We start from the raw sequence: 20990 nt of genomic DNA, 5'->3' as shown, positions 1-20990 counted from the left end.
AACCTGCCGCAGCTGGGGGACAGGCACCCCCTCCCCTGGCCCTGATCTGAACTTGCCATGGCCGGGGACAGGCACTCCTCCCCTGGCCCCAACTCAGCCGGCCCTGACCTGCCACAGCTGTGGGAGAGGTGCCTTTCCCCCCCAGCCCAGGTGCCACTGCAGGTAGAGAGAGCTGGAGGGAGTTCTCTCTCCACACCGTAGTCCCGGGGAGCACCACTGCACCCCAAACTCCTCATCCCCACCCGCACCCCAGATCCCACACCCCCAGCGGGTGGCCCTCACCCTCCCACACCCCAACCCTTTGCCCCTGCCATGAGTTCCCTCCCACACTCCAAACCCCTTGGCCCCATCCCGCCACATGAATTTTGTTATGTGCACCAATATGGAGGTGATGTATCACATATTGGTGCAATAACAGAATTCATTCCACACGTGGATGGGAAAAGTTAGAGGGAACACTGGTCAGTGCATTATCATTTGGTCAGTAAACCCGGCTTTACCAGAAGTGGAAGCTGCTGGCATCTGCAAGTGGGCAGAGGAAATAGAAAGATGTTCTCAGAGCTGTGGAGAGATATCCCACATATTTTACCCAAAGCAGTGTAGGCATGGCCCACTTGGCCTAGCCTGAGGAGCTGCCACTGTATGTCGTGGAAACAGCTTGATGATTTGCACTGTCTAGAGAGAAATTGGGAGGTTTTTCTGCACAAGCACAATGTGGAGAGTGAAAATATTTCCCTAGTGCCAGCAGGAGGCACTGTCTCCTTTGTGGGCCGAGGTACACTGAGAGAGGGCCGGGAGGGTGAAGAGTGGAGGTACGCTAATGGTATCATCATGGGCCAGTACTCCCAGGCTGAGGGACGTCGCAAGGAACAGTGGGAGAGGATGCCCCAACGGGGTCGAGTGTGGAGCAGAGAAATGTGTCTCTGGTAGGTAATCCCATTCCCCAACCTGTTACATTATCAACAAAGAGAAATGGAGCCTTCGGTCTGGGCAAGCAGTATGCCGCGCAACAGCCAAGGGACTGTGGCTTTGTAGCCCTGGGGCCTGTCCGTCCCTGGAGTAAATTGGAGAAGCCTGAAGAAGCCATTTGGGCAGCTAAGGGTAGCTGGGATGAAGAGATGTGTTGGTCATGCTGCCGCTCTCCTGGGAACATGCCCTGCATCAGGTCTAGGTCGAGCAAGGGGGTGGCATAGAATTGCTGTTCAGGAACTCTGCCAGCCGGGGCTTCACTTGCCATTAAGGAAATTTCCAAGTGTCTGGAGTGGCTGCCAGAATCTAGCCAAGCACCTTCTTATTTCTTGTCTTGTTTAAAAATGATGGGTAAGATTCTGTATCTGGCCGCCAGGAAGCACAGCACAGAAACGCACAGCCTTGCGGAGGGATCAAGAGTGGCATTCGACTAGCTTTTGCACCCCTTTGATTTTAGGCTTCTCTGGAAACAGAAACAGCCTCCAGCACAAAATGGAGCAGTCAGGAGCTGCTCTAAATGATTGTGCCTCCCCCAGCAGGCTACCATGCAGCGCCTGAGAATCACCATAGCCGCATATGGCATGAAGTCCACTCCTGCCCCTACTCCAGGACTTGCTGAGGTTGCCGGTGCAGTGCGCTGTTGTCCTAGAGTGCCTGCGCCGGGGGCATTCTCCCTCACCTGGCGATGGGTCTCTGACTGCTGAAGCAGCACAGTCCTGGTTTCTTTTTATAGTTTGTTTCCCTTTCCCAAGGAAGGTGCAGTGATAATGCACTAATTACTGGCAACTTCTTCCGTTGCCAGTGCCCAAATTCCCTGACCGGGGCATCCCTGAGCATTCAGGGGCTACGTAGCTGTCACCAGGCTCTATGTGAAGTGGAAGTGTGGGGTTGTGTAAAGAACGATGGCTAAAAACCAGATCTTTCCTGTATTTTGAGTCTGACTGGCTCCAGCATGCGAAAGCGGCAGTCTCTGTCCGCCCCTAGCACTGAGGCACCCAATGGCCACAGGGTACGGCAGGCAGCCCTCTCTTGTTTTCTTAGGCGAAACCAGAACTACGTGAACATTCTGCGCTTCCTGACACTGGGAGATAAGAAACTGAGTCCGTTTAACATCACTCACCGCTTTACTCATGTCTTCTGGCTGGGAGACTTGAACTACCGCGTGGAACTGCCTACAACGGTTAGCAGCCCCTCTTGATTCCTTTCTATTCAGAAAAGCAGAGACAAGAATTCCTGAAGGGGCAGACGGTGCCTTCAATTGTGTTAAAGGTGTTGTCAACTTCTGATCTAGAGGGACATGGAAAAGAGAGTGAGAGCTGGGAAAGGGTGGGAGAAGGGGCCCCCAACTAACGGCCCCTTGCAAAAAGACATTAGAGAGACACTGGAAGAAAGCTGAAGTTGTCACCATATCCCCTCTCCAGAGATTAATGAGCCATTGGCCTACTAATGATGCCAGCTGGCATAACGTCATTCTCCAGTTCTCTCCAATGATAACCATTCCCAAAACAGCACCAAGCCTGCTGCCAACAAGAGAGAATGCCATGACCAGAACACCCTTCTGCTCATTCATTATGCCCCTCAATTTGTTCTGTAATGGCCTAGACCTAGTCAGAACAGGTGTTCAGATACTTAGGAAACAGGCAAGCCTTATAAAAACTTTGGTAGATCCTTGATGGGCCCGAGACTTGGTGATACTGTAGGAATGTCTGGTGCTGATGGGAATCGGGTGGTCAGGTATACATTCATATTTTGTTTGTTGGTCGTTTGATGGACAAATGTCCCATGTTATAGCCTGCTCACTAGCAAGGGAGTGTTTGTAAGAAGGTGGAGTGCATTTCTGCAACTCTGACATTTCCTTGTTTCCAGGAAGCAGAGAATATTATCCAGAAGATCAAACAGCAGCAGTATCCAGAGTTGCTGGGTTTTGACCAGCTTCTAATGGAGAAAAAGGATCAAAAGGTGTTTCTGCAATTTGGTAAGTTTCTGAAGTCTTCTACTCCTAACGCTACCCTTCTCCTAATGTTTCTGTGGCCAATCAAAGACTCTTTCTGCCAGAGCAATGTTACAAGGATGAGACGGGGGAGTATTGAGCTTCTTACCTGGCCTAGAGCTTTCCTAAAGTCAGAACAATAACCAGCTGTCTCTCTGTTCCAGAGGAAGAAGAGATCACTTTTGCTCCAACTTACCGTTTCGAAAGAAATACCCGGGAGAAGTATGCATACACCAAGCAGAAAGCAACAGGGGTAGGTGGTAACTAAAATATAATCCTCTCCATTCAAAAATATATGCTAGTGTAGGGAAAATAGCATCCAGAGAGAAAAGTGACCTAAAAATCGCTCTCCACTTCCTGCACAAATTAGGATTAAAATTTATATTGTTTTGAAAGGAGCCAAATAATGGACAACAATAATTTGGAACAAGCACACAGCCCTTTGGCAAGTGATCTCTCTCCTCTTCTTAAGAAGAACTTGTCCTTTCCCTTCTTCTTGACCTCAGTTCTCCTTTGGTTTGCAGATGAAATTCAATTTGCCGTCCTGGTGTGATCGAGTGCTTTGGAAATCATACCCCATGGTGCACGTGGTGTGTCAATCCTATGGTGGGTAGATAACAGATTGTAGATAGCAGAGCAATTGGTCTGAAACAGAAATGATTCACAGGGGCATCTGTAGGATCTCCTTGCACTGCCAGGCTCTCAGCACAGAAGAGACATGATAAACCATGCAATTTGGAGTTATGTCTCTTCGATTATCACAGTATACAGCTGGAAAATGAAGTCTGTTATACATTTATATGCAGAATACAGTTGAGATGGCTGCAGCACAAATGCTCCTTCCTTGGTTTTAGTCTCTTTTCCAGCTTATGGCCACACTGTACGGTTTGTTATGACACCATCTAGCTCATAGACTTTAAGGCCAGAAGAGACCATCATGATCATCTAGTCTGACCTCCGGTCCATTGCAGGCCACAGAACCTCACCCACCCACTCCTGCAATAAAGACTTCAAGTTACAGAGAATCCAGCATTTACCGTAGTTCAAACCAGCAAATGACCCATGCCCCATACTGCAGAGGAAGGTGAAAAACCCTCAGGGTCTCTGCCAATCTGACCTAGGGGAAATTCCTTCCTGACCCCAAATATGGGGATCAGTTAGACCATGAGCTTGTGGGTGAGACCCATCAGCCAGACACCTGGGAAAGAATTCTCTGTAGTAACTCAGAGCTCTCCCCTCTAATGTCCCATTTCCAGCAGTTGGAGATGTTTACTACTACCAGTTCCAAATGGGCTATGTGCTATTGTAGGCAACCTCCCATACCATCCCCTCAATAAATTTATCAAGCTCAGTTTTAAAACAAGTTAGGTTTTTTTGATCCCACCACTCCCCTTGGAAAGCTGATCCAGAACTTCACTCCTCTGGTAGTTAGAAACCTTCATCTAATTCCAAGCCTACACTCATTGATGGCTAATTTATATCCATTTGTTCTTGGGCCAACATTGGCCCTTAACTTAAATAACTCCTCTCCTTCCCTGGTGTTTGTCCCTTGGATGTATTTATAGAGAGTAATCATATCTATCCTCAGCCTTCGTTTTGTTAGGCTAAACAAGCCACACTCCTTAAGTCTCCTCTCATAAGGTAGGGTCTCCATTCCTCTTATCATGCTAGTAGCCCTTCTCTGCACTTGTTCCAGTTTGAATTCATCTTTCTTAAACATGAGAGACCAGAATTGCACACAGTATTCCAGGTGAGGTCTCACTAGGGCCTTGTATAATGGTCCTGACTCTTCCCTGTCTCTACTGGAAATACCTCACCTGATGCATCCTAGGATTGCATTAGCCTTTTTCATAGCCACTTCACATTGGTTACTCATAACCATCCTGTCATCAATCAATACACCTAGGTCTTTCTCCTCCTCTTTTGCTCCCAGCTGATACATTCCCAGCTTATAGCAAAATTCATGTTTTTAGTCCCTAAGTGCATGACCTTGCACTTTGCACTATTAAATTTCATCACATTTCTATTACTCCAGTTTTCAAGGTCATCTAAATCTTGTATGATATTGCAGCTCTCCTTAATATTGGCAATACCTCCCATCTTTGTGTCATCTGCAGATTTTATTAGCACACTCCCACTTTTTCTGCCATAGTCATTAATGAAAATGTTAAATAAGATTGGTTCCAAGGCTAGTAATTTCCCTCCAACCTGACAGTTCATCTTTCAGCATGACCCATTGTAGTCCTCCCTTTAACCAGTTCCTTCCCCAACTTTGAATTCTCATATTAATCCCCATCTTCTCCAATTTAACTAATAATTTCCCATGTGGAACTATATCAGATGCTTTACTGAATCCAGGTAGGTTAGTTCTATTACCTTTTCTTTGTCTGGAAAATCAGTTATCTTCTCAAAGAAAGAGATCAGGTTGGTCTGACACAATCTACCTCTTGTGAAACCATGTTGTATTTTATCCCAGTCTACACCCTTAATCTCTTGGCAGTAACAAGCCAGGGTTTTCAACACTGGTACCAGCAGGATCTCCATACTTGTTGATGCCAGACCGTTATGGGCATTGTCTGAGTGAACTGGTTTGCAGCAAAGAAGCCCACCCGGACAGAATGCAGTGTGAAATGTGTTGATTGTCTTGATCCAATTCTTTGATGGGCACCTACTTAAGAGTAAATCCCATCCCAACTGGCAGTCCCAGCAATCTACCCACTGAATGGTCTTGAAGACCGAACTACCTTTCTTCTCTACAGGTGGGGCTTCCAGAGCCTGGCTAAAATACAGAGGCCAGATCCTCCCCTCGGGAAATCAGCCTTGCTCCAGTGAAGTTAGTGGAATGATGGTGATTTGCAGCAGCTGAGAATCTGACCCACTAGCTTGTGGGGAAGCCTGCGTTGCCTCTGCTCGTGCTGTGGCTGTCCTGTGGACAGCAGAGGAGTTCACTTTCCAGTGCTATCAATCTGGCACCTTTCATGAGTCTCCCAAAAGTCATTAAAAACTAGTCAGCCCAATCTTGTGTCTGCTGCCAGCATGTTGTATTTCCACTCAATAGGCTCAACTCCAGCATCCCCCGCACCAGTGCAGGGGAGTTCCTTACATCACTCTTGAATTCCTCCCTCAGTTGATGCTAACAGTAGGGCTGATGGGCTTCCAAGAGAGTTACCTTTACACTTTCTTAGCTAGAACAAGGTTCACTGTGGTATGGGGAGAAATGAAGAGCATCCCAGAAGAGCCCTTAAAACCCCCTGGATATTGGGCACTGGGGTCTCATTGATCACACCCAGATGCAACCATCTGAGTACAGTGCTAATATGCCCACCATGCAGATGAGAAGAAGGTGTGCTCAGAAATCTTATCTGACAAAATGGGCTGGTGTGACCATGAGGGCAAATTATACGCAGATAATTCAGAGTGTGGCTTTGGGAAATGAAGTTACTTTGGAAAAATTGGCATCTGGGCCCCTTGTGTTCCATCTACTGTATTTGCTGGATGTCAATGTAACCTAAGAACATCAAGCCAACATCCCTCAGCTATAGACAGGTGTAGTACATCCGGTTCTGAATCCCTTGCCATGAATTGTTCTCTAATGGGGAATAACAGAGCTGTGTTCCTACACCATTTTCTTCCTCATTAGATTTGCTCTTCAGGTGTGCTGCTTATATTGCAAAGATGAACCAGGGATACTGTGATATACCAGGGTACAACCCAGACTAATGAGCAGCTGTGTTACCCCTGCCCTGCAACTTTGGGTGTCTTACAATGCCTTGATGAACTAGCTTCCACCAGGTCCACTCACAAAGAGCCTTCCAGCATGCAGGCTACACCCTGGGTATCTGTGTGTAGCTACAGCCTGCCAGCCATACAGGGGTTACACTCTGGCCCTCACCAGACTTGGTTATATGGCAGGTTATACCCCAACACACCCCCAGTCCCAGATTTCCGCCCCAGAAATGTATGTCCTGTCCTACACAATCCTCTCCTGGACAATACAAAATATTGTAAGTCCATTATTCCTTAACGGGAATAATACGCCAGCTCATTGTCTCAAATAGTTATTCAGACACTTCAATTTAAACACACTAGATTAGAGAAAACAGTAAAATAATTTATAAACTGTGAAGAGAGATTTTAAGAAAGTAGAAGTAATGAGGCATAAAATTCAGAAATGGTTACAAGAAAACTCAAGATAAAGCATTTACTAATGCCTAACATAACAAACTATATCAGATTCAGGCAAAGTTTCTCACCACATGCTTTCAGCAATCTTACTGACCAAATCCTGTAGGTCAGGACCGCTCACCCAGAGTCCAACGAATGCTTCCTTTGTCATGTCAGGTGCAGTGAATGCAATGGGCAGGAGGAGAGAGAGAGGTCCCTTGGGGTGTTTGCCCCTCCTTTTTATCATTTCAGTCCCCCTCTTGAAAACATTTCTAGCTGGGAACTAGGAGACAGAATCTATGTAGAGGGATATTCCCTTCTGGCTTTTTCTCACCCGGTGGAGCTTTCTTTGTTTCCATCCCCACTTGATGACTCTGTTTACTGCTTAAATGCAAATTAAGGCAAGCACACATTCCTTTGTCTAGGAGAGACCTGTTTGCCAACCTCAGTTTGGGCAGGGCTGTGGAGTTTGGAACGTGTGTTAATAACATCATGGAGGGAAATCGTATAACACACATTTTATCAGGACAGTGCTGACCAGCACTGCCACTCTTACTTCTGCCCTGCTGCTGGTGGGGGCGCTGCCTTCAGAGCTGGGCGGCTGGAGAGCGGTGGCTGCTGGCTGGGACATTCATGTTGTTTGCAATGCAGGAGGACTATTTTTTTAATCCTGCTCCTGTCTCGCCCCTGCAATACCCACTCTATTTTTATCCCGCTGGAACCTGCAAGATATTTCCCAATTTCTTCATGCTCCCCAAGGGAATCTCTTGCGCCGCCCCTCCCATCCCCCAGTTTGCACACCACTGGTTTACATAACTGTGCCTAGATTCCAAGATGAGGAGACTTAGAAATACCATAGATTAGAAGAGACAGTTACAACTGTGACACAATTATGTTTTTCTGGCAAGCTACTGAATGACGATTATATTACAGTCATCTCTTTGGGTCAGAACAGAAACCCGTGGCATTAACTGCCTTTCCCCTCTCGTTGGCAGGCTGCACCAGTGACATCATGACCAGTGACCACAGCCCTGTCTTTGCTACATTTGAAGTTGGGGTCACCTCACAGTTTGTTTCAAAGAATGGTTAGTAAGGGTAGGGGCATGCAAGAAATATGTAGATTCATATAAATGTGTTGCATACATTGAACAAGAAACGTGGCTCCGAGAGAGTCTTGTTGAAAATGTGCAATTGTTAGTGTTCTTTTGGAACTGAATGGGCGTCCTTCCCTTTTCTAGATTCCAAGTACACAGAGTCCCAGGGGCAGATAGAATTCCTGCGCTGCTGTGCCACTCTGAAGACCAAGTCCCAGACCAAATTCTACATTGAGTTCCACTCCAGCTGCTTAGAAAGTAACACTCTCCCTGTCTCCTCCTCTGTTCCTTACAACGTTCTCTGCTTATTTTGATCAGCTCCCTTCCTCTCACTTTGATCAAAATAAACGGGCCGTGTAGGTTATTAGTGTGACTGCAGAGAGGGGGCGGGGGATGTTACGGGTATGTTGTGATTTGTATGTCGCTCTATATTGTTACTGACAAAATCTGAGCAATGCAGCCATATAGCTGTAATAATGTGTTATCGACAAGGATCTTCCTTGTTCTCTTTCTTCAGTCTTATTTGGAAATCTGCTCGTCTCTCTTAACAAGAGAACTTTGGTGTTCTCGCTTGTCAGATAGGAAAATCTTTGCTTAGCGAACACTCCATTGATTATATTTCCAATCATGCTGCTGCTGTAAGTAATCGTATGCTTTCAGAATAAAGGGACTAATATTTGTGCTACTCTCAGTAAAAATTAATTAATTAATTAATTGGTTCCTATGGTTTCAACAGAATAAATGGGAGGATCAAATGAAAGTGAAAGGAACTCCACTGAGATGATTCTGTGAATAGTTCTGCATTTCAGTGCTGAAAATTGTATCCTGTATTCCACAGCTACAAGGTTGTAGTCTCAGCTGAGCATGTAATGTGAGACCACACGCCCATGCTGTGTTTGTTAACGCTATTCCCCGTCGCAGGGCCGGTCTTGTAAGTGGGACAGCATGCCTGTGCTGTATGCTTCATCACATTATCCTCATGTCAGAGAGCTGTGTCAAAGACAGTTCCAGAAAAGATTATTTTTTGGCTGCATCAAAATTTGCATAAATTTCTATGGAAACAGCGTATTACCAGGCTTAAATTAGAATTTCAAAAGTATGCTATCTTGAGTGGTGTGAGAAGAGCTGTCATGTTCTTACCTTCCTGTCCATGCCTGTACTGAGTCTTTTAATACCAAGTTTGACTGTAAAATAAAATCACTTAACGATTACACAGTAAGGTCATTTGAAAATTTACTAGGGAAGCATTCCCTCAAGGTCCAGCCCTCAAGCAACCCAGAGCTTTCAAAATCTTGTGCCCAAAGAGGAAAAATTAGAGCAGGTCCTTTTGGGATCCAGCATCTGAAGGCATCTTTGCTACTGAGTTCTTGCTGTGGGGGGGTCTCTTTCTTGCCTGGCCAATGATTTCCTTTTGCATCACTCTTTGCAGCCTTTGTGAAGAGCCAGGAAGGGGAAAATGAGGATGGGAATGAAGGGGAACTGGTGGTGAAGTTCATTGAGGCCCTTCCTAAGGTAAGTGGAAAATATTTTTTCACACCCATTTCAGAGAAATCCTCTGTCTGCATGTTTGATAAACAGCAACCAAACCTTTTGTTCATATAAAAATTGGTTTCAAGGGCTAGGCTCCGTCCTGGAAAGCAGCAGGAAGATTACCAGTTTCCATGTTTCCTTTGTCCTGCTAGTCCATGGTGATTGTTGGTATCCCTGAAAAAGGCCCAGGCATTCGGATTGGGAAAGTGCTTTCTTTGTTCAGCGCAGGTTAAATGTGCCACTCTTCCAATGTGGAACTCTTTCCAACACAGGGAGGAAATGGCCTCTTAAAAAAAATAAGGTGCATATGGTAGAAAATATTTGCCTGTTTCTAAACCAGAGGGCAAGCCTGTGTCAAAAGGACCATCAAAGGGCGAGCACTAGTATTCTGTGCTATTGTCAGAGACGCAAATTCAGTTTTTGGGCTAGTCGCTGTTCCTCTGCTCCTTGCACTGGCAGGGGCTGGAGAAGCTGCAGCCGTGGCACTTTTCGGCTGGGCAAGACTGAGCCTTGAATTACCCTTGTGGATAATCCAAGAGGAGAACAGCTGAGTTCAGAAAGGCTGGCCTGGCCAGGTAGTTTGGGGAATGCTCTGCCGGGCCTTGGAGGGCAACCCCCATGATCTTAAAGTAAATGAACAGAGTGAAAGCCACATAGTGTGGAGCAGATTGAAATTAGGCTCCGAATCACTTCCGCCTGGGGATTTTCAGTCAAAAGGAAGTACTGCAGTGGTGCTGGGTGTAAATGTCTGATGTGCAGCCTCCCCCCTGGGATTGGGAAGGGGGTACTTTAGAAATGGCTTGTGTTCAATCTTACATCTTCAAACATCATTGAAGAGGGCTGGGTTGTGCATTAAATTGGCAGGAATCATCAGGGCCCTGTCTGGTTGAGCCTTGCTCAGTCTGGGCCCAGGTACAAAGGGCGAACTTTATTTCTGTGTGCTTTCCTCTCCACTGTATTGACCCCTGTGGGCTTGTCCTTGCAGCTGACTCCGATTATTTCAGACCCGGAGTACCTGCTGGACCAGCACATCCTGATTAGCATTAAGTCTTCAGACAGTGATGAATCGTATGGTAAGTGCCTAGTTCTAACGCAGGGTATGAGTCAAGCTCTCCTTAGATTGTTCCAAATCACCGGAAGAGTGGGAGAGAATGGCAGTAATTATTACAGCCTGGAGGCGTTACGGTGTGCTGTATTCTGATGTAGAGCTTAATACATATGACACGCAGGCCATGTGCAACATTCTGTGCTAATGAGGATTAAAAGACTCAGCACTATAGACATCATCTGTGCAAACTGGATCAGCCTGAAAATGACAGGGATTTAAAGGAAATGTGCCCTGCTGGGATTAGAGCTGAGCTCATTCTCTGTCATATTGGTTTTATCCAGGACTAGTAAATACTGCTTCACTTGCGTACTCCATATCTGATGGATAAGAGACCACTTTTTCCAGGGCCCGAGAGAAATTCACTATCAATGCTCAGCCAAATTCACTATCACACTCTGCTCAGCCAAAGGAGTGCAGTCCTGACTTGGAGAGAGGCCCTCTGTTGGCATCCACTTAGTTCAGATGAGGGTCACAAACTGTTCTGAACAATAATGGAAGCTCAGAGAGCCAAAGTCATTAATGGTGTCTGAAGTGTCCTGTACAAATCCTTATTGAGTGCCTGAGAAAGGGAAGTGAATGCTCCTTACCCCCCTGAGTTTGCAGATATCACACAATCCATATTATGATTTAAAGCAGAGATTCTCTTTCCAGTCACGTTTGAAGGTCCCTTTGTTCTGTTTGTACAGAGATAATAGATGACTGAAGTGACAGAGAGAGACGATGCTAGTCATTTCTCAGCTCCAGGCTTCCTCCCTATCTTCTAGGTGAGGGCTGCATTGCCCTGAGAATAGAAGCTACAGAATCGCTAGTCCCCTTCCACACTGTGCTAACGCACCATGGTGAGAGAACAGGGGTCTTCCAAGGTGAAATCAAGTTACAGACATCGCAAGGAAAGCAGAGAGAGAAACTGTATGGTAAGAGCCTGGCCCTTGGAGGGCTCACTCTAGATTACTGTGATCTTATCCAGAAGGGCCTGATCTGATTCCTGTCAAAGAACTGGAGCTTATTTTTAGTTCATAGCAGCCAATAGCTTTCAGTGGTGGCCCTTGGGATCCAAAGATGATCAGTCTCTTCCTAGGGACTGTACTTGAGCAATTCCAGAAAAACACAGCCGTCACAGTCAGGTCCTCCTCTTCCTTCTGCATGTGAATTAACAGACTGAGGGAGCCCTCTACCTGTCTTGCACTAATGCAGACTTTGTTGAATTATATTACTGCTTTTCCGCGTGTGATAGCTGCATAACAGGGAGACAGATTTGCTTCTGGTCCAGACACCTGCGGGTACGTGGGAAAGGGCACTAAGGACTCTCAAACTGCAGCTGCTCAGCTAAAGGAAAATTAACCTCCTTTTCTAGCTTGCTGGGTATTGTTCTCTTCACCCCACAGCAGCATGCTTCAGACCACAAAAGTTACCATGTATTTTCATTAGTAATAAAAACTACACTTTGAATGTCTGTATTGCAGCACAACTGGACGCCTGCCATGCCCAGAATGTGGCTACTGCAGTCTCTAAAGAGGATAGAAATATATTAAATTCCATTCCTAGGAATGAATTCCCATTGCTCTCTGCTCAGGAGAAACTAACACGCAGGCTCATGCTTTGAAACCATAATAACGAAGTAGGCAGCAGCAGCCACAAAGGCTCAACCATTTATACTGTGTGACAATGGGAGTATGCTCAAGCCAACCACTGGAGAAAAGAGATGCTGCTAAACATTCATCATCCTCAAACGCCTGCTGCTGTAGGATTTTACAGTTTGAAAGCCCTTTACAAACATTGTTTAATTCTCCCAGCACCCCTCCGAGGTAGGACACAGGTGTGCACATGCTTCATGTTACACATCAGGAGTCCTGCTAAATTCACTGGAATTATCACTGTGCGTAAAATTATGCAGATGCATAAGTGTGTCTAGGATCAGGGCCTTTGGTTGCAAGTGTTTTGGGGCAGGCACCTTTGTCTTCTACTTGTCAGTAAAGCATGATGTGCATTAATGGCGTTACAGTAATAATAGCTGCACTATTTAAAATCTAAGAAGATGTATGTCCTGGCCATCCGATCCTGACTGGATAAGACAGCACAGCTTCCTTTTGGAAGACCTCCTTCCTTCCTTGTCCTGTCTATGCGTTGACATTCTGAGAGGCTAAGACATCTAGCTAGATACAGGCATTAATACAGCATAGCTCAGAGCCCTGAGATTTGAAGTCGTAAGCTGAGGCTATGACCCACTCAAGTGCTCTTTCATGCCTCTTCTTTGCCTCCAGACTTTGTGAAGATTGAACGGGATGAGACTGCTGGGCAGAAACCAAAGGGCATCAGCAACCTTGATCTCACCAAAGAGTGGGAGCAATCTATCAGGTAAAGAACGAACAGATAATTCAGACCCCCCAGAAGCAGACTGCCTGCAGTTCAGAGCTGAGTGCAGGAGTGGCTCTCGCTGGAGGTTGTGAGTGTATTACAAAACAGATCTGGTGACAGCTGCTTCTGTGTCCCCCTTACAACTACCAGTCTTCTCGGTTTTGCTGGTAACAGCTGCAGAGTCAAGATCTCCCCCCTTGCCTTTCCAAGTAAATGAATGGGATGATGGTAGGCTTCTGTGCACAGGAGAGTGGAACCAGGGATAAACTGACAAGGCAGTAAATGACAGACAGTGGATTCGTTATGCTGTGGTCCTGTCCCTGTCCTAAAAAGGCCCTTTCCTCCCAACAGAAAATCAAAATCTACTCACCTGATGGCTAAAGAAGCAGCAGCTGTTGCTCGCTTTCGGGGAAATGCTTCCTCTCCTCCAGATGCACAGGGCAAGGATGACATGTTACGGTAACCTCGCTACTTTAACTCTGCCGGCTTGGGCATGGGAGCTGAACTCAGACTGCCAGCCTTTCCTAGTGAGTCACTGGACGCTTCAGATTGACTCCAAGGAAAGGGGTCTTACTGCTTCAGTTTATACATTTCACAGGACCCATCTTCTGTCTGGGCAGTTAGGACTAGGACTTCTCCTCCCAGTCCATAGAGATAGGCCAGATTTCTGTGCTCTGAATGCAGTAGCACGGCACTAGCCTGCACCCTGCTATGCAGCATTATGATCTGCTCCTTACTTTGTATATCGCTGTTGCAGCCGCCAGCTGAACTACAGGGCCCAGAAGCCCTTCCAAAGGCTTCAGGGCTCTATAAGCAGCTACAGAGCAGTGCATGGACTATTTCACACCACAGGAGCCTATTGGGGGGTGAGTTGAGGGCTGAGTGATGACCCTGACCTGGCAGCCCCCTCTGTAGAGGTCCTGGGAAGGGAGCAGCCAAGAAGACTCCCACGTTATCTTCTCCTCCTGAAAAAAAAATGGTCCCAGTCAATGGGCATTAGGCTCTTTCCTTAGTAGCTGTCTGTTCATGAGAGCTTTGGGAAGGGAACTGTGTATTTTCCTCTGATCATTCCCTTTTTTCAGCAGCTCCACCCCCACGGACATCAGCAATCCCAACTATATGGGGGTGGTCGCTTTCTCTCAGCAACTCTCTGCACCCGGCCAGCTTAAGCAGAGCCCTTCATCAGACCAGCCACCTGCCTTCTGGACCTATGACCAGCAGCCTAAAGAGAACACCCCTGTGATGGGACAGAGGGAGTCTACCTCCACGCCTTCCTCCCAGTCCCCCCTGTCTCCAAAACCATCCATTCAGCCTACAACAAACCGAAGTTCTGGCCCCAGGAGTCAAGAGCATGTGTGAGTCTTTGCCCTGGCACTGGTGCTCTGCTGGTCTCCCCCATTCCCCACCCCAGCACAGTCACGGTTTTGTTATCTGTGTGGTGGGTTGGAGGCGCAGTGAGTTACTCCATTGCCCCTTGACCTCTAGAGGCAGAAAGAGAAGTTGAGTGAGATGGGTGCTGGCCCTGCACATGCTAAGGGAAACTGGTACAACAACTCCTCAGGCCTGTGCTACAGCCCAGAGTCAAAGCTCCATGGGTAATTCCTTCCCAACCTCGATTGTGGGGAGAGGGGAAAGAAGGGTGGAGAACTCCCCCTAGCCACCCAGAAGTGAAGGGGAGAGTGTACGAGAGCCCCCTCCCATCTGGCAGAAGGAGCGCACCCTCGTGTTTGCATGCCAGGCTTTCGGCTGCACTTCTGTGCAGCTCAGCCAGTTCTAGTTTGTTTTAGAATTTAGTGCCCAGGTGTCAGAGTAATCACCAGCCTTGATGCAGAATTTAAATCCATCCATCATATATATTCCTTGTTTACCAAGCTTCTTGGTGATTAGGTTACACTGCACTCATGTAACCCTCGTCCTCATTCCATTTCTTCTAATGGAGCCATTGTGATGGGTTTTTATCTGAGACTGGAATGCAGTTTCCTAGTAAACCCACTCTACAAAAATGGAGTTAACAGGAGCCTCCATCCCAAACACTGGCCCCCTCTTCCATGGTACTCTCCTTACTGCTTCTTCCCTTGCCTTTCTCCAACGCTCCGCTGCCCCGCACAGAATGCCACTTCACACTGTCCAAGAAAGGTATCCGGTGGGAGGAATGGAGCTCATTCGCAATCTCCCTTGAACATGTGCCATTCATCCCCCCATTCCACTCTGTCCAATAAGAGCAGAGTTGCCCTTTGAGTGTTCAAGCTGTCATGTGATCACCTGGTGAAAGCCTCACCAGTGCAGCACCCACAGAACCTCACTGATCACGTTCTACAGCAACTCTCAGTCAGGCGTGAGGTTTCCGTTAGTTTTAATTCAAGGGGTTGCAGGCTCCACTGAACACAAAGTAACCCTCTCACCCCTGCAATACACGGTTCTTAGATACTGTGCAGCTGGGTGCTTCGAGGGATACTTTATTCCTTCCCCTGAACCACCTGGCATGGGTAGAAAGAGGAGATTGGTTGTAATGGCCTAACTGTGACATTGGTGTGGTGGGAGTTCTTATGCTAACATTCTAGAGACCTCCATTCCAATCCCCTCCGCCATAAGTGAAGAGATCTATTAATTCAGTCCCTTTGGTGCTCTTCTCAAGACCATCACAGCACTTGGCACACTTGGGCTCCGTTGCTAATCTCTGTTTAAAAAGAAACTAAGTTTTGTCAGGACTGAGCTCTGGGGGGAGTTTACCCAGCACCATGCCTACCCATCCTCAGCTCTCCTATCAATAAAGCTTATACAAAGCAAAAAATCTGCACCATTCTGTTCTGTCCCCATTGGTTTGACTGGTATTCTGTTATCTCCTTGCACCTCCTTTTTCCCTCTGCACAGCCAGCGTCATTCTCTCATGATCACTTTTCTATTCACTCTCCCTTCTTTAAGTCCCTCACTGACCACTCCTAATTACACCTGTCATTTTCATATTGCCTTGATGGTTATAGGCCAGCTGACATGGGAAAAAGTGTGGTGGAGCCTTTGCTTCAAGAGGAAGTTCAGCAGAAGCCTGAGATGTTTGACAACCCACTGTACGGTGCCATGAGCTCTAAGGGGAAGGTGGCATCCAAGAGGGAACAGGACTACACCGCAGTCTTGCGAAAGGAGCACCCAGTTATTCCGAATCATGGCTCCCTTCTCACTAAGCCGCAAGATGCCGACAGCAGCAAGTCTTCCAACAAGCAGCCATCCCCTCCTTTCCTGACCCCCACACCCAGATTCCGGTCCTACACCTGCTCCAGCCAATCTGAGGAAAAGACTATAAGTGAAAAGGCTCAGGGCAAGCAGAAGCCCACTGCCTCCTTAGAAAACCCAGCACCACTGAAAAAACCAGTCAAGCCCTCAAGGTCTGAAGTAGGTCCAAGCAGTCAGGGACAGTTCAGCAAACCACCTCTTCCTACAAAGAGCCGGGCAGTACTAGACATGCAGACTACCAAGGGCCGAGACTACCGGGAGAGTTCAGAGCTCCCTCATCAGGGAAAGCATCGAACCGAAGAGGGGCCAGTTGGTAGGACAGCCACACCGGTATGTTGCTTGTGGGAGTTGTGGGGATGGAGGAGAAGGTGTATTAGTTTCACGTGACACTGTAATTACTTTCACATTGTTTGAACCAGGTATGCTGGGCAAAAACTTCAGATGCTTTAGTGCTCACCTAACTCAAATTGCTTTATTCCAGAAGATCAAAACTTGGACTGTGTATAGTTCAAGGGTAATTTGCTTTGCCAGGTTAATAAAAAAGAGGTCAAGGTACTGATCAGTTGAAAATACTTACCAATCTAGGCGGTGCTGTTGTCCAGAAATACATCAAGCTTCCACTTGAAAAAATAAATAAAATTCCATCTAAGTACATTTCTTTAATTGGACCACCCTTTGAGTTTTGCCCTATGAGCTATGTATATAGAGTATCCAGTATATAGAGACAGCAGTAGATAAGCTGAGGGACTGGTGTCTTTTCTTGTCTCCACAGTGACTGCAACCTGGCAGATGGCATCCTGAGAGGAACCCTAAAGGGAAGAAACAAGATTACCACTTCGTTCACATTACTATCCTCTGGTCTGGTGTTGAAAGGACTGAGGCATTTTATTTTTGAGAGTGTCTCTCTCTTTATCATTATAAAAGTCTTCTAGCTGAGAAATTTAGCACAACTTGTTCAGATGAAGAAGAGACAGGACAACAATGACAAATGCAAGAGGACAAGGTTCCCAGTTAGCCTTCTGCAGTGTCACTTTGGTACTTAATCTAAGAGGCAAGGAGTTAGATACCTTAGTACTCTTTTGGAGAAGAGGAAGGACATAAGGACAAAGACATGGGTTGGGTGGATGGAAAGAGCCCCCTGCACAAACAAACTAAAACATTTATCTCAAGTTCCAAAATCCCAATCCTGAGTGATAGTTACTCCAAAGGAAGCATCTTGAAAGCGGTACAGCTCCCAGACAGGTCACCCCAATGGAGCAAGGAGTCAGGGGAGGCTGGGAAAGAGTTTGAACAATGGACGTTGAAGAGTGTCACACCGTATAAGGTTTCAGCCTTGTCTCTTGTGGGAACCCCAAGCTGTGTACAGGCATCCACCAGATACAGGCATCCATGGAGATGATGGGGATTTGTTCCCTGGCACTGCAGCTCTTGTTTTTAGCAACTAGTGGTGTTCCTCCTTCACAAAAACATCCCAAGAGTGAAAGGGCAGAACTACACACAGGAATGGGAGTGGCAGATTGTGCCCACGTCTGGTCTATAAATGTAGACCTGAGGGGAAATCAGTCATTCCAGCCATTTTATTTTTGTTTTCATGGGAGTCACTCTACTTTGAAGGACATTTGGCTGGTTGGTTTAGTAGCATCCTATTAGATTCATGCTGACCTTATTGTATTTTTGATCATTGCCTGAGAACTAATCATGTTAACATATTTGTAATTTCTATATCCATGTTAAGTACTAGTGCAGTGGTTTACAGTGATGCTGGGCCTATTTGTGACTTGATCCTTGCTACTGTTCCCTGTTCATTACTAAAAAAAATAAAAATTAGATACATTTCTAGCCATCCCTTATTGAAAATTTAGAGTTATTGTCACCTGACTTGTTTACTTCGTATTAGTTCAGTGCTGTACAGCTCACTAAATGAAAATAGTCCCTGCCCAGAGTCACTTATTCTGAGACACCAGAAAAGATCAAATGCACCAGGAAGGCCAGAAAGGAATAACTTGGAAGATCTGATATTGTTGATTTGTTATCCTCTCCTCTACAAAGCATCTTCATTAGGGGGATTCCCTCCAGTAGCAATGCAGCTGTACTTGTGTGCATATGATTCAGGTTTTTTGAAGAACAGGTTTTATGACTGTGGTAAAAATGCTTGAACCCAATCTATATTCATGCTTAATTGGTGGTAATGGGACTTGCTGAAAGATAGGTCTGCATTTTCCTCGAGCAGCCCAGGCCTAGCACAGATTTGGGGAGGTGGATGGGGGAGAGCGGTCCATGCATACAAAATTCTTCCCAGGACTGATTTCTCTACAGTGTGTATGTTTTCTGTGAAGCACCTGCTCCCCTACACTCACAAATTTTTTTAACTCTCCTCTTTGTTTATTTAACAGGGTCTTCCCTATAAAAACCTAGAACTTTGTTGGAGGATTCAATGGACATGGCATTTTTTTCTCTAGGGAGTGTTTCACTTCTCCATTTCAGACTCTGAGGAATTTGTACAACTCCTAGCACTGCCTTGGAATTACCCTGCTTGAAGCGGTGATTTTATTATCTAATATGAAGAGTGAAAATCATTTTCGTATTGAAAACCAAGGTGCATCAGTGTGCGTGGGGGGATGGGGATTCTGCTAGATGTTCTACGAAAAGCTTTTACCCATTGATAATGAGCAGTGAGCCAACAGACAAAGCTTTGTACACAGTGTCAGTGTTTTCCCAGTGAGACCCCACACTGGAGCCGAAAAAAGTCACTTCACATATTAAAGAAAATGAAATACCGAGATAGAGTAAAACTAGTCTCTCCATGTGGAGATATCCTTACAAGCAGCAGAGCATCTGGCTACTTTCAATGCTGGAATTTGGTACCATGAAAAATTTTGCATATGCTGCCTCTATAGATGAAAGTGGGTGGGACCAACTCAGTACTTGGATCTAGAATGGCAGGTCAAACCTCCAATGAAGCAAAGAACCAAAGACAGGGTGAGGCTGTGCACCAAGCCTGGGGGAGAAAACTCTCTCTACTAATCACTGGCTCCTGGAGTTAGATAAGGGACATCAGCAAGGTTCTGTAGGGAGTCCCAGCTACTTTTCCTCCTTGGCTGGAATGATGGCAGCTGCAGTATAGTTGTGTGTGGGCAAGGTAGTGTTAAAGCAAGGGGAAATGGATCTTCAGAGCTCCACAGGAGAGATGGTAGAAATATGGGCAAGGTAGACTACCAGTGAGGAGCAGCTCCTGGCAGGAAGAGGAGCCATTCTACTTTTACCTGTGTGACAAGGTCAACTGCTCTTAGGACACAGCCTCAATAAACTAACTGGGACTCTTTCCAAGTACTCATCCTACATCTAAAAAGGAAACAGATATGAATTTCACAAACCCTAGTACTGTGGTGGTTCTTTTCATGTCTTCTCTCCCCATCTTGCCTAGAGCCCTGAAAATGTCCTCCATTGCTTCCATCCTACTATCCTTCTGAACTAAATAGGACTCCAGAAGCTGGTCCACAAAAGCTGCTCATTTCTAAGAGGGGTCACTATTGACCAAGCTGAGTTACTCTCTCCCAGCCAAATATGCTGCTTTTGCCACACTCTGCTGTTATCCCAGTTATTTTCCCATTAAATTGTTATATATATTGTGAGTGAAGGGAGCAAGTTGTTGAAAAAACAACTGATTTCCCATAAATATATTCCCCTAACTTTAGTCTACCCAGTTCTCTTATTTTCTAGTTCTCAAAATTAGCTACATTCCCTTACTGTGGTAATTTCCATGGAGCTCCAGCTGTCAGAAATGCTTCAAGTTTTCAGTTACAGTATGCAATATTATGGAATACCATAATTTGTTAAAAGTCTGGTTCTTGGCCAAGACTAAAGTCTCTAAAACAAGCTTACCTGACCTCTCCAGTATAGAATGAGAGTTGGTAGGTGCAAGAGCTATTGCCAATATTACAGTAAGGCAGAATTGTTCCCTTCATGTAAGAGTAATGTTGTACAGAAATGTCTAGAAGGAAGAGTTGAATCTAGGAAGAAAAAAGAAACCAAGGGAGACTTAAGGACTATAAAAAAGCAGGTGAACAATGTCCACATACTAACCATGCTGGTTAGAACCCAGATGACCTGATGCTAAGTGTTGGTCTTGCCTCTGTCACTTGATTCACTAATGACCTAATGCGAGTCATTTAACCTCTGGGCTTCAGTTTATCTTTACAATGCAAGGTTAATACCTAGCTTTCTAAAACACTTTGAGATGTTTGCACAAAAGTTGTATTTTCTGGGGGCTCAGATATTTGTGTGTGACAAGATGTAGAATAGCAGGGACATCTAACTAGCCAAGCTGACCAAGGACTATCTGCAAATCTCTTCATGTTGGACAAAGGACTTGAGGCTACCACGTGTGGTGGTGCAAGTCTTAGTTGATTATTGTGGCTAGGATGTTTATGCAGGATGGACAGACAAAGTGCATGATGCCAAATTTTTAAAAAAAAATTCTTTGCCCCTCTATCTGCTCCTGAGAAGTCCACACTCACCACCCCTCAATATTAATATTCAAAGGGTCTTCGTC

At 46.0% G+C, this 20990-nt stretch overlaps 1 protein-coding gene across 4 annotated transcripts in view; it reads left to right on the top strand.

The window, feature by feature from the left end:
• INPP5D (inositol polyphosphate-5-phosphatase D) overlaps positions 1 to 18271 on the top strand; it is an 89475-nt gene extending 71204 nt beyond the window's left edge. For 3 of the 4 annotated variants that reach the window (XM_073360195.1, XM_073360194.1, XM_073360192.1), the window contains 14 exons: positions 2011 to 2149; positions 2836 to 2944; positions 3124 to 3212; positions 3484 to 3565; positions 8119 to 8208; positions 8362 to 8475; positions 9647 to 9729; positions 10733 to 10820; positions 11620 to 11769; positions 13117 to 13210; positions 13562 to 13669; positions 14293 to 14565; positions 16192 to 16768; positions 17211 to 18271. In XM_073360195.1, coding sequence (XP_073216296.1) covers positions 2011 to 2149; positions 2836 to 2944; positions 3124 to 3212; positions 3484 to 3565; positions 8119 to 8208; positions 8362 to 8475; positions 9647 to 9729; positions 10733 to 10820; positions 11620 to 11769; positions 13117 to 13210; positions 13562 to 13669; positions 14293 to 14565; positions 16192 to 16768; positions 17211 to 17213 — 1999 coding nt within the window. In that variant the 3' untranslated portion in view covers positions 17214 to 18271. The remainder of the gene's footprint in view (positions 1 to 2010; positions 2150 to 2835; positions 2945 to 3123; positions 3213 to 3483; positions 3566 to 8118; positions 8209 to 8361; positions 8476 to 9646; positions 9730 to 10732; positions 10821 to 11619; positions 11770 to 13116; positions 13211 to 13561; positions 13670 to 14292; positions 14566 to 16191; positions 16769 to 17210) is intronic. The other variant, XM_073360193.1, reaches the window with a different exon arrangement.
• Positions 18272 to 20990: the final 2719 nt, after the last annotated feature.

This window comes from Lepidochelys kempii, chromosome 9 (assembly GCF_965140265.1).
Source record: "Lepidochelys kempii isolate rLepKem1 chromosome 9, rLepKem1.hap2, whole genome shotgun sequence".
In the NCBI taxonomy this organism is placed as follows: Eukaryota; Metazoa; Chordata; order Testudines; family Cheloniidae; genus Lepidochelys; species Lepidochelys kempii.
Note: the sequence above shows the minus strand (reverse complement) of the source record. Positions and strands in the feature narration are given on the sequence as shown.